Source organism: Mus caroli, unplaced genomic scaffold (assembly GCF_978045245.1).
Source record: "Mus caroli unplaced genomic scaffold, Mus_caroli_1 scaffold_10, whole genome shotgun sequence".
Classification (NCBI taxonomy): domain Eukaryota; kingdom Metazoa; phylum Chordata; class Mammalia; order Rodentia; family Muridae; genus Mus; species Mus caroli.
The window spans coordinates 35,408,920-35,421,640 of NW_028227265.1; the positions used below are offsets into that span (position 1 = coordinate 35,408,920).

Sequence of the window (12,721 nt, forward strand, 5' to 3'; positions counted from 1 at the left end):
GACAGTTCTGGCGGAACTCAAAAGCATGGGCTATTAGTCTGAGAGGGCCAAGGCTTGGGTCTTGAATCCCATCAAGCTACTCAGAATGAATCTTTTGACATTATCCCCAACGGAGATTGCAATTAGCCACAGTCATATCAATAGACTTGGAAAAAAAATGATGCCCATTTGTATAACGATACAAAATGCAGACATTGAGAGGAGTGTAGGCTCATCTCCCATCACTCACTGCAGTGCTTCCCAGCTTCACTGCAGTGCTTCTTTTGCTCCTTGCAGCTGTCAATCTGTCATCTGGGCTGACATCCTTCTGATTCCCCCTCCCCTGTGCCTGCTCCCCAGTCTCCTGTGGCGGTGGCTGCTCATCTCATTTGTCACTGGTGAATAGCTATTCCAGAAGGCACTTCCACATTCTGGAACCTTCTCCCTGGTAGCTGGCTTCTTTACTTACTTTAATTCTTTGCTTGAATGTCATTTTCTCGGGAACGTATTTTCCCTACCACCTCAGTAAATATGGTTTCCTCTCATCCTCTGTCAACTCTTCTCCCGACCTTCCCTAAGGTGCTTACTCTAATAGCTGTGCATTTATTGTTCTCTCTGACTTCTGTTTGCCAGTTCTAGGAGAGAAGATATTTGTCTGTTATTGCAATCTATTCTCTGGAAGATTGTCAGGCACATAGTAGGCTCTCAAACATATGTGCAGAATGAATGGTTGGTTGCAACTTTTTAATTTTGCATGTTTGTATCTAAAAATTATATCCCTGAAGTTCACAAGCAGTTCCCCACTCTCAAACATTTATGGCTTAAAACAAGATTGTTCCCACACATATCTGTAGCCAGAAGTCTGAAGTGACGGTATTAATAGGAGACTGTCTCCTCTGAACATTCTAGGGAAGAATTCTGAGCTTCGGGAGCCTTCAGGCACTCTTCAGTTTAGAGTAGCATCTTCAATTGGTGCCTATGGCTTTTTCTGTCTTCTCTCCCTCTTAAAAGGATACATATCATTAGAATTCGGGGCCACTCTAATCCAGGATGACCTCATTTCAAGCTCTTTAACTTACATCTGTAAAGACTGTTCTCCAAATAAGGTTACCTGCTGCCACCAGCAGTGAGGTGTGTGCCAGAGATACAGCTCCACTCTGCCACCTGCAGCAGCCCAAGCACTGGGCACTCCTTTCTGAGACCTCCATCCAAGTGGCAACAGGATTCTTGGTTTCACTGCAGCAAAGAATTCCAGGACCAGACAGTTTGAAGCAGTTGAAGTTTCCTGAGATTTTGGTCACCAAGATGGCTCAGCAGGTTAAAAACAACATGGCTGATGACATGAGTTTGGTCCCTAGAACAAATGGTATTGTTTTACACACACACACACACACACACACACACACACACACACACACCATATACCATACATAATTAATGTAATATAATATAATATAAGCATAGCAGGGAGGGGGTTTGGGAAGGAGTTTAAAAGAGAGAATAGGTGCTCAGGGATAGAATAATACATAGCCAAGAGCTTGGATGTGAGGTTCAAGAGGGAAAGACTCAGTATCTTACCAGCTACATAGACTGCTTAGTAGCTCTAGTTATATCTCAATGGGCTGTTAGGAATCCCACCCCACCCCCATCTTCTTTCTCTCTTTTGTTTTACTTTGAAAATTAGCTTACAAAGTAGTAGGTCTTTATGACATTTTCATGCATACTATGGGTGGCTGATCCTTCTCACCTGCTAGTTTCTTTCTTCTACTCCCGTCCCCCACATTTACTCTTATTTCTTTCCCCTCTTTTTGATGAATGCGTTTATAAGGTGACTTCACTGGTGCTTTGAGTAGAGTTTGCAATTTGCTAAGATGAACCCACGTGTCACAAGGATGTAAAGGGTTAAGTCACATCATTTATTTAAGTAGGGTTTCTTGTGAGGTCCCTAGCAAATTCCAGATTTACAGCTGGCAAAGGAGAAAGGCCATGCCCGTTTAGTACGTAAGCAGGATTCAGTGCTTTTTCAACATTCTTAGTTGAAAGTCTCTTCATATAAAGGGCATGTTGTCTCTAGCTAAGCAACTTTCGTAGCAAATGCTAATTGTCCTGAAAATCTTGACTCAGCTGGTGGAGCGCCTTAACTGGACTTGGGAGAGAAGTACTCTTTCCCTTCCCATGCCCCTCAACTTTGCGTCGTTTTCTACTGCTCTATATTTACCGCCTAAACTATTTAAATAAACTATACTCTTTACTTTTATCTTGAGGGGATTGTTATTTTTGGGTTACTATTGTCGTTTGCCTGGGCATAACAGCTAAGCAAGGGATACACTAAGCACTTTAACGTTAGTTTTGTTTTGTTATTTTAATCGTGTGTGTGCATGTCCTTGGAGCTGGTTTTCTGCTTCCAACTCGGGTCATCAGAGTTGGGGCTTCACCCACTCAACTATCGGCCCGGTAAAGCCTTAGTTCTTGAACGAATGAGTGGGTGACATAGTGTGTGGTGTGCACGGGGTGCAGCTTGGCTGACACGCTACAGAGAATCCTGGGGAGGTACTGGCTCAGAGCCCAAGGTAGGTCTGCATCTTACACTAATTTACAGCCTCAGTCCGAGGATGGACAAAGAACGCAGGCGCAGTCGCAGGAGCTAGTTGGGACTTGCGTAGCTCTGCCGCTGGGCGGGTCCGCGCAGGCGTAGAGAGAGTTGGCGACACTGATCGCGCTCCAGTCCGCGCTTCCGGCGCCGGGCCTGTGGCGTTCCGCAGTCCTGCATGTATTTACCTCCTAATCCTCATCCGCTGCTAGGCAACCGCCGGCCAAGCTGCCTGCCTTGCGCCTGCGTCGGGCAATTGTCTTCCGCCCCTAGCTGGCGCCATCATGCTGCTACCTGTGTTCACCCTGAAACTGCGCCACAAAATCAGCCCCCGCATGGTGGCCATAGGGCGCTACGACGGGACTCACCCGTGCTTGGCGGCAGCCACCCAAGCGGGCAAGGTAACCGCTCCCACCCGGACTCCTGCCTCCTCCAGATCCCGCCCCTCACGCTGCCCCGCCCCCTGCCCGCATTGCCTGGCAACCGGTCGCCACTGTCCTTGGCTCCAGTCCTATCAAAGTGGGATTTCAAAGAACAGCTTTGTAGCAGTGACGTTTTTTATCACCAGGTTCTCAGTGTTGGACAGTATTGAGGACAGATCAGGAGCCTAGGGAAAAGAAGTCTCAAGAAGAAGGAGAGCTTGTCCAGGAGTAGCAGCGATTGCTGACTCCAGATTCATGCCCAGGGCCTCTGCTTGCCTCCTGGATTCTCTTCCACATTTGCCTCTTTACAGTGGAGGAAGCGGGTGGGGTGGGGACAACAGCCCAATGTTAAATTCAGATTGTAGTTTTGGTTCTTGGTCAAGTACATTCAGATCTTATCCCCATAACCTAAGTGTTCATTAAATGGTTAATTATGAGCCACATACTGGGAAAAGGATGTCAGGGTCACAGATTAAAAAAAAAAAAATCATTCAGATTGAGACCCAGTTTGGAAACAAAAGAAGTTGTGAAAGTGAGATTGAATTCTTGTTGTTAGACTCAGCAGGGATGCCAGGTACACAATTGCATTTGTGTAAGGAATTTTCAAGACACTTCCATGTGTGTTGTATGTTACCTTATATGCTATTTCTAGGGTTCCATAGCAGGATCATAAGGATTCGTTTAAATGGGTTATGATTTCATAAACTGGTATGGTGAAGTAAAATGCTGAACATTTGTCCTGGTATGTGATGCTACTAGTTAAGAGGCACTAGCAGTCCTGAGGTAGTGCTATGCATTTGTTATTTTATCTGTTCAAGAGATTGGGATCATAAGTTCAAAGCTAGCCTGGGCAACATAGGAAGACCCTGTCTCAAAATTAAAATTTTAGAAGAAGGGAGTTCTTTGTCCAATTGTTGCTTGGATAAAGGCACCTACTGCTAAGTTTGATGACCTGAGTTCTGTCCGAGGGACACACAACGTGGAGAGAGATCTGACTCTTGTAAGTTGTTGTCATCTGACCTTCACATGTGCTATAGAGCCTGAACATACACACATATACACACACACACACACAAATATTCAAATAGTAATATTAAAAAGGCTGATGATGTAACTCAGTGGTAGAATGCTTGCCTAACATACTCATCAGCCTGGGTAGGTTCAGCCTCCTGAGCTGCCCCTATCCCAGGCACTGACAAACATCCAAAAGAAGTTCACATCCACATATGCATATGTGCATATACATGTTCACAGAATGGAGTACTGCAATATAAGAGGCTAACGATATCCCACTGGTGTTACCTTAGCCCCTAATTTGAGGTGCAATCATGTGCTGGACACTTTTCTTAACTCTGCAGATACTGCGGTAAATGAAATTTTACCTCTAGAGCTTACATTTGAGAGAGTACCAGATAGTAAGTAGAGTATATATGTGATATGTACTTGATATATCATGTCAGAATATGTAATAGGATATGAACTGTATATGGTATAACACACTGATACATATATTTAAATTAGGCACATACGATGTATGTTCTTTTGTTTTGTTTTCGAGACAGGGTTTCTCCGTATAACCCTGGTTGTTCTGGAACTCACTCTGTAGTCCAGGCTGGCCTCGAACTCAGAAATCTACCTGCCTCTGACTCCCGAGTGCTGGGATTAAAGGTGTGTGCCACCACCGCCTGGCACTATGTATGCTCTTAAGAGAAAAGAATGGGCATGGTGGCGCACGCCTTTAATCTCAGCACTCAGGAGGCAGAGGCAGGCAGATTTCTGAGTTTAAGGCCAGCCTTGTCTACAGAGTGAGTTCCAGGACAGCCAGGGCTATACAGAGGAACCCTGTCTCGAAAAACCAAGAGAGAGAGAGAGAGAGAGAGAGAGAGAGAGAGAGAGAGAGAGAGAGAGAGAGAGAGAGAAGAATAGTATTCAGATTGGCTGGTTGAAAAGGTGATCAGAAAGGTCTCTGGTAGCATTTGTTCAGAGGTTCAAAAGAAATGAAAAACAAGCCTGTAGATATGTGGGCTTACTGTAGAAGGATCAGGAAGTGCATAGGTCTTGCTGTGATCCAGAACACAGACTGTAGGGCCAGAGTTAAAGGCTGAGGCCACAAGGCGGCCAGGAGCCTTGTTAGCTCTGTTGTTCTTGTTGTTTGTCTTGCTTTTGGTCTGTATAGCAGAGAGAATGATCTGTGATAGTGAATGTTCAGATTGAAACACGTAGCAAGTGGATAGCAGATAAGGTAGGAGCAGCAGAGAGGCAGCCAAGCATCATGGAACCAGGAAGCCACAGCATCCAGCAGCTCTGACTGGAGCCACCCGAGGAAGAGAGCAGAGGCACCACTACCAAGTGACGTTTTCGAGCTGGTGTAAAAGCATTATGCCTGGTGTGAAAGCAACTGTGTTTGCCTGATGTAATTGTCCTCTCCAAGGGCTACTGCCTCCATTTGCTAGCCCAGATCTAGTCCTGGAAGCTTCTAGCCTCTGTACAATCTTATCTAGACCTAGAATGGTTCAGCCTCTGAGACTTACTGATGGATAAACTCACCCCTTTCTAGTTCTTTCTGAATTCTTGTTGGCTGGGTCAACTCAAATGTTCTTGCTCAAACTTTCTCAAAGCTGACTGATTCAATCTGGCTTCTCTCTCTGCCGGCTTCTCTTGAATTATTTTGCTTTGCCTTATACAAACTTTGGCAGTGCGTTCTACTCTTTTGGCTCCTTCTCCTTCTCTGGCTGGTTCTTCTCTGCACGTTGTCTCTGTATCACTGTCCCAATAAAACTGAGTCTTCTTTCTCTGCACTGCTCGTAGGTAGCTTCCCTTTCCTCTCTGTTCTCTGGGTATATCCTATTATGTCAAGTCTTTCTCTGATTTGTCACTTTCTCTGCCTCTCAATCACTCTCAAACATGGCTACTTCCTTCTATAAAATACCTTTACCTTCATTGTTTGGGATTAAAGGTATATGCTATGGGCCGAGCCACACCACAACTAGAAGTAGTTTTCATTGTTGTTGTTGTTTTTGTTGTTGTTTTCCCAGTAAATAACACAACCTCAGGGTTCACAGTGTGATCAAATATCCTGCAGCAGACTGGGGAAGCCCTACTGGATCAGTCATACTGATCTTATCTGGGCAGACAAGAATCAAAAAACCAAGAAAAAAGCCTGGTTCACTGGTAAAGTGGTTCAGCAGGTAGAGCTTTGATCCCCAGAACTCACATCTCAGAATGAGAGAATGAAATCCACAGATTGTCCTTTGATCTCCATACACATGCCATGGCTCATGCACACATAAAGCTTTACAAATTGGGAACATTTTATCATCCATATAAAATGTAAACAGAGTCTTTAAAAGCACACGTTCCAGCTGGGAGTGGTGGCTTGTGCCAGTATGCTTAGAGAGGCAGAGACAGGAGGATTATCAAAAGGTGGGGGCCAATACCAAAACTAACGTACCAAACCAAAAACACAGGACAAACAAGCAAACAAACAAACAAAATCCCCCCCAAACACATTGCAGCCATGTCTGACAACGCAGGCCGGGGTTCTTAGCTACTCAGTAAGCAGAGGCGGGGCTGGGAGTTGGCTTGGCTTGGGCTGTAGAGCAAGACCCTGTCTCAAAAATGAAAAAGGTCTAGGGATGTAGCTCACTGGTAGGGTGCTTGCCTTGCATAGTCAAGGCCCCAGGTTCAATCCTCAGTACTGCAAATAGGATAAATGGGATTCGCAAGTGAAGTTAGAGCCTGCCCTGCTCACTGCTACTGCATGTGTAGAGGCAGACTTTCATCATTACATCCAGCCTGGGCCTCTGCCTGACAAAGATATTTTATTTATTGAAAAAAATTTCATAGTATATGTCTTAGTTAGGGTTTTACTGCTGTGAACAGACACCATGACCAAGGCAAGTCATAAAAAACAACATTTAATTGGGGCTGGCTTACAGGTTCAGAGGTTCAGTCCATTATCATCAAGGTGGGAGCATGGCAGTATCCAGGCAGGCATGGCACAGGAGGAGCTGAGAGTTCTATGTCTTCATCCAAAGGCTGCTAGTGGAAGACTGACATCCAGGCAACTAGGGTGAGGATCTTATACCCACACCTACAGTGACACACCCATTCCAACCAGGTCACACCTATTCCATCAAGGCCACACCTTCAGATGGTGCCACTCCCTAGTCCAAGGATATACAAACCATCACATTCCACTCCCTGGTCCCCATAGACTTGTTCAAAAACATGAGTCTATGGGGGCCATACTTAAACATAGCATAATGCAAAATGCATTTAGTGCAACTTTCAAAGTCCTCATAGTCTATAGCAGTTGCAACAATGTTAAAAGTCCAAAGTTCAAGGTCTCTTCTGAGATTCATTCAACTTAATTAACTGTAATCCCCAAAGCAAGGCAGGAAACCAGCTGGGCAAACTCCAAACTCTGCATCTCCATGGCTGATGTCAAAGTGGTCTTCAGATCTCCACTCCTTTTTCATCTTTTTTGACTGCAACAAACTGCTTCCTCCTGGGCTGGTTCCACTTCCTGTTAGCAGCTTTCTCAGCATGTATCCCATGGTTCTGGCATCTTTAACATCTTTGAGTCTCCAAGGCAATTTCAATGTTACAGCTTCTTCTTTCAGTGTCTGGGATTCCACTTGATCTTTTGGACTCCTCCTAAGGGCTGGCATCACTTCTCCATCTCTGTCCTCTGTAGCACTCTATGCTCAGGTTGATCCACTCCATTATGGCTGCTGTTCTTGGTGATCATCCCATGGTACTGACATCTCCAATACACTGGGGTGTTCCACTCCAACTAGGCTTCACCAATAGCCTCTCATAGGCTCTCTTCAGGGTGCCAAGCCTCAAATCCTTTGCATGACGCCTTCAATCCTGGGCCATCAACTATAGCTGAGGCTTCACCTTCTCCAATGGGCTTCCCTGGCCTTTCACAGTGCTAAGCCTCAGCTTCTCTCCATGATCCCTTCATTCATTCACAAGCAGTACCACCTGAGTGACTCGTACACATTATCAAGTCCAGCAGCAGCATGAGGTACAACCGTGGGTATCTCTGGAACACAGCTTCTTTGTGCTCCCAGAAAACAATTTCCAGAAGATTTCACCTCAACGATGCTGGTCTCTTCTTAATCACCACTAATTCCTTAGCCCCAGCTAACCAGCATCAATTTTCCCAGTAGTTCCTTCCATTCTTAACTCTAGAGCCAGAGGCACATGGCTGAAGCTGCCGAGTTCTGCTGCTTACAGGAACTAGAACATGATCCCCTTGTATTATTACATTATCACTAGCTTTATGTTTTCTAAATCCTTCACTGCCTAAGCTTGGCTATCCTGGTTCTTGCTCTGTAGATTGACCTTGAATGTAGAGATCAGCATGCTTGTCTCATGGGATTAAAGGTGTGTACCACCATGCCTGGATCTAATTTAGCTGGGTAGGATCTTGCCCCAAGGTCCCACTCCCTTAATCTTTATCTCCTAGAACACAAGATTTTGCTCCATTTCACTTCCTGGTACTCCTTTAATACTCAAACCATATATTTTATATTTTTCCTTTCTAAGCTTGCTATGCTTGTTCAAACTTCTCTTCATAAGACTTAACCAGAGAACAAAGTCTCTGCTGGGCTTTTTTGAAACTTCTTTTGTCAATGCAATTAATCCAAGTCTCTTCACCTTAGCCTCAGGCAAACTTTTCAGACAAGGGCAAAAAGTAGCCACATTCTTCACCAAAATACCACAAAACCAGTCTTTATGCCACATTCTGAAATTCTTCTCCTTTGAAATCTCTTGGGCCAGGTCAACACAGTTCAAATTACTCCCAGCAACAAAGTCTTCCATATTCCTACTAGGATGACCCATTAAGTCCCATTTAAAGCATTCCACTGCTTTCCAAATCCAAAGTCCCAAAATCCACATTCTTTCAAATAAAAGCATGGTCAGGCCTATCACAGCAATACCCCACTTCTGGTACCAACTTCTGTCTTAGTTAGGGTTTTACTGCTGTGAACAGACACCATGACCAAGGCAAGTCATAAAAAACAACATTTAATTGGGGCTGGCTTACAGGTTCAGAGGTTCAGTCCATTATCATCAAGGTGGGAGCATGGCAGTATCCAGGCAGGCATGGCACAGGAGGAGCTGAGAGTTCTATGTCTTCATCCAAAGGCTGCTAGTGGAAGACTGACATCCAGGCAACTAGGGTGAGGATCTTATACCCACACCTACAGTGACACACCCATTCCAACCAGGTCACACCTATTCCATCAAGGCCACACCTTCAGATGGTGCCACTCCCTAGTCCAAGGATATACAAACCATCACAGTATATTTCTGATCATGTTTTTCTTCTCCCCCAACTTCTCACAGATCCTCCCTACCTCCCCATCCAACCAAAAAACAAACAAAAGCCCAAGCATGGCCCCCAAATAAACAAGGGGGAAAGCCTAGAGAAAGCAGTATGAGAGAAAAAAAAATCAACAAAATATCTTGGTCAAAAAAATATTATTTTGTATTGGCATCTACTCCTGGACATGGGTTCTGCTCTGGGGTGTGGTAAGTATACCCAGTGAGACTCTATTGGAAAAAAAACTAACTTATTTACTTATTTATGTTTTTTGCAAGTGGGCATCCGTTGCAGATAGCTTCTTGGTTAGGGGTGGGAGCCCATGCCTACTTACCACTCTCAGCATTGAGACCCCCATCTGGTATGAATTTGTGCATGCTGCCCCAGTCTGTGAATTCATACACGCCAGCCCTGTTGTGTCTGAAGAAGTCACAATAGTACTTGATTTCCCCTTAGGCCCATGACCTATCCAGTCTCAGGCATTTGGCCACTTGAGCAGTGTCAGACGTGGGCCCCATTCCATGGAATGTTGTTGTTGTTTTTTTAATTTGTAATTATATTTATATACAGAAACTTAGTGTACTTTTAAGCCAGTTTAGTGGCAAGATCTTTAGCCTTTACCTTTTCCAGTTTGGCATTGTGAGTCACAGGCTTAGGACCCAGGACATTGCCTCCCCAGTGGTGACGGATTTTGTCATATCTGTCATTATAATTGGTCCTAATAGCTTCCACCAGCTTAGCCAGAGCACCCTTGTCTTCCGAGTTAACCTGTGTGAAGACAACAGTAGTGCAGGTCTTCTTGTGGACCAGGTGCCCCAGCCTGGCCTTCCCCTTGATGATGCAGTAGGGCACCCCCATCATTCGACACCTGGCAGGCAGGAAAAGCACCAGCTCAATGGGGTCTACATCATGGGCAATCACCACCAGCTGAGCCTTCTTGTTCTTCACCAAGGTGGTGACTGTATGACTCCTGCTCGGAGGAGAGGTGGTCTCTTTGTTGGGACGTCCCCTTTGCCAGCAGCTTTCTTCTCAGCACAGGCCAGTAGCCTTTGCTTCTTCTCTTGCTTTGTCTCTGGCCTGTGTTTGTGGGCAAGCTTAAGCAGCTGAGTAGCTGTCTGCCTGTTCAGAGCCTGGGTGAACTGGTTAATGGCAGGAGGTACTTTGAGCCACTCAAAGAGGATGGCTCTTTGCTGCTGCAGCCTGATGTAGCTGGGCCATTTGATGAAGCCTGTTAGATCTCTTTTGGGCTGGATTTCCTCCCCAATGCCAAAGTTGTTGGGCCTTTTCTCAAACAAAGGCCTGACCACCTTTTTGACTTCCTGTTTCTTGATGATGGCAGGGGCCCCAGGGCCACCTTCTTCCCCTCTTCCCCTTGGCCTTCTTTCCTTTGGGCATCTTGCTCAGCTGGAGGAGAGAGAAAGAAGAGGGAATTGTGGGTGATGAGTCCCGTGGAATGGATCTTAAATTCAGTCAGAGGTGGGTTACTCCCTCAGCGTTTGCCTCTCTATTGCACTGGCCTATGTTGCAGGCAGGTCATCTTTGTCGATCTCCGGTTTTGTGGGTAGGTTGATGGCTACCTTCTCTGGTATTGTGCAGAGGACTTTCTATCGTCATGAATGCTAGTCAGTAGGGGTGCAGCTTCTCGTTAGGCACCAGCTCAGCTCAGAGTCAAGTTGGACAACATAAGTAAGCATTGTGTTCAGTAGCAGAAGTCCCTTTGCTATATTTTTACTTTATGCATAGCAGTACAGTTTACATATGAAATAGCACTGTAATAGAATGGTCTGATATAGCTCTAACTAGAAGTAAAAAAGGAAAAATTTCAGGTTACAATGACAAAAAACCCAACCAAAACCAGACCTTTTCTAGCTGGGTCATTGTAAGAAGTGTATTCAGTGACTAGTCACATCCAGTTCCTGCTGCACTGAGGGCATAGAACTCAGGCAAGTCCCATCGTGGCCTCAAAGGATTAACATGGTGGATTCTTGGATTCTTCTCAATGTAAAAAAAATGGTTCTTGCTAATTCAGTATATAGAAAGTTGAGATTCTTCTCTCTCTCTCTCCTTTTCTCTCTCTCTCTGTCTCTCTCTCTCTCTCTCTCTCACACACACACACACACACACTTTAATGGAATTGAAACTAGGAGAAATATGCATATTCTGTTTCACGACTGTGTCTTTTTACCTGTATTCTGCTCCCTTTTAAAAAAAGATTTATTTATTTAATGTATGTGAGTACATTGTTGCTGTCTTCAGACACACCAGAAGAGGGTATCAGATCCCTTTACAGATGGTTGTGAGCCACCATGTGGTTGCTGGGAATTGAACTCTGGACCTTTGGAAGAGCAGTCAGTGCTCTTAAACACTGAGCCATCTCTCCAGTCCTATTCTGCCCTTTCTTATAGCCTAATATTATTCTCTTTTGATCTTCTTTCTAAATTTTAGACTATACCCACATATACCTGTTTGTATATATACATAATATGATCATACGCTAGGATCCACATATGAGGGAAAACATACAGTCTTTTCTTTCTTTTTTTTTTTTTTTTTTTTGGTTTTTCGAGACAGGGTTTCTCTGTGTAGCCTTGGCTGTCCTGGAACTCACTCTGTAGACCAGGCTGGCCTCGAACTCAGAAATCCGCCTGCCTCTGCCTCCCAAGTGCTGGGATTAAAGGCGTGCGTCACCACGCCAGGCTCATACAGTCTTTTCTTAAGTTTGGCTCACCTTGCTTAATATTATTCTTGAAGAAATAGAAAGTGCTTTCTTAAAAGATGAACACTGAATTTTCTCTTGGGGATGTTTTTTTCTCTACTGTAGAGCTGGGGAATCAGTGTCTTTCTTAGCTAGCACAATGCCCTGTTAACCACATCTATTCCTTTGGAAGCAATAGTCTGTTCATAGGCTTCTCTAGGGACTCTTTCCGTATGGGGACGTGGACCTGGAGCAGTCTGACCCTGGCACTCTTTGTTGCTTTTGGCATAAACTTGACTCTTCCATTCCAGACTCGGGGACACATGAGTTACTTCCCCTCCTGTTCTTCTCAGTGTCTAATTTCTAGAAGACTTTAAGAATCCCTTTGTTCAGAGCTATTACAAAATGAAGTGTGATGTGACTCCTGCCATTCATGGTCTGGTCACACCAGGCTACTTGTTTGAGCCCTGTCACTTGCAATCAGGCAGGGCTTACCTCTTCTGAGCATAAGTAAGGCCAATCAAGTTTAGTGTTTATAAGAACTTCTAAAATATCACACAGATGAGAACATTAAACAGAATTCACTTGCTGCACACATTTTCTTCATGTTTTCTGGTTAGTTCTTTTGAACATATTTTAAGATTGATTTATTTAGTACGCAGTGTTTTGTCTGCACGTATGTCTATATGCCAGAA

The 12,721-nt window shown here is 44.7% G+C and overlaps 1 protein-coding gene across 1 annotated transcript in view; it reads left to right on the top strand.

Annotated features, from left to right (window-relative positions):
- The first annotated feature begins 2,624 nt into the window (after positions 1 to 2,624).
- The window catches only part of Bbs2 (Bardet-Biedl syndrome 2), a 35,600-nt gene continuing 25,503 nt past the window's right edge, over positions 2,625 to 12,721 (top strand). The window contains exon 1 of the mRNA XM_021169818.2: positions 2,625 to 2,970. Within this exon, the coding sequence (XP_021025477.1) occupies positions 2,854 to 2,970 (117 nt within the window). The 5' untranslated portion in view covers positions 2,625 to 2,853. The remainder of the gene's footprint in view (positions 2,971 to 12,721) is intronic.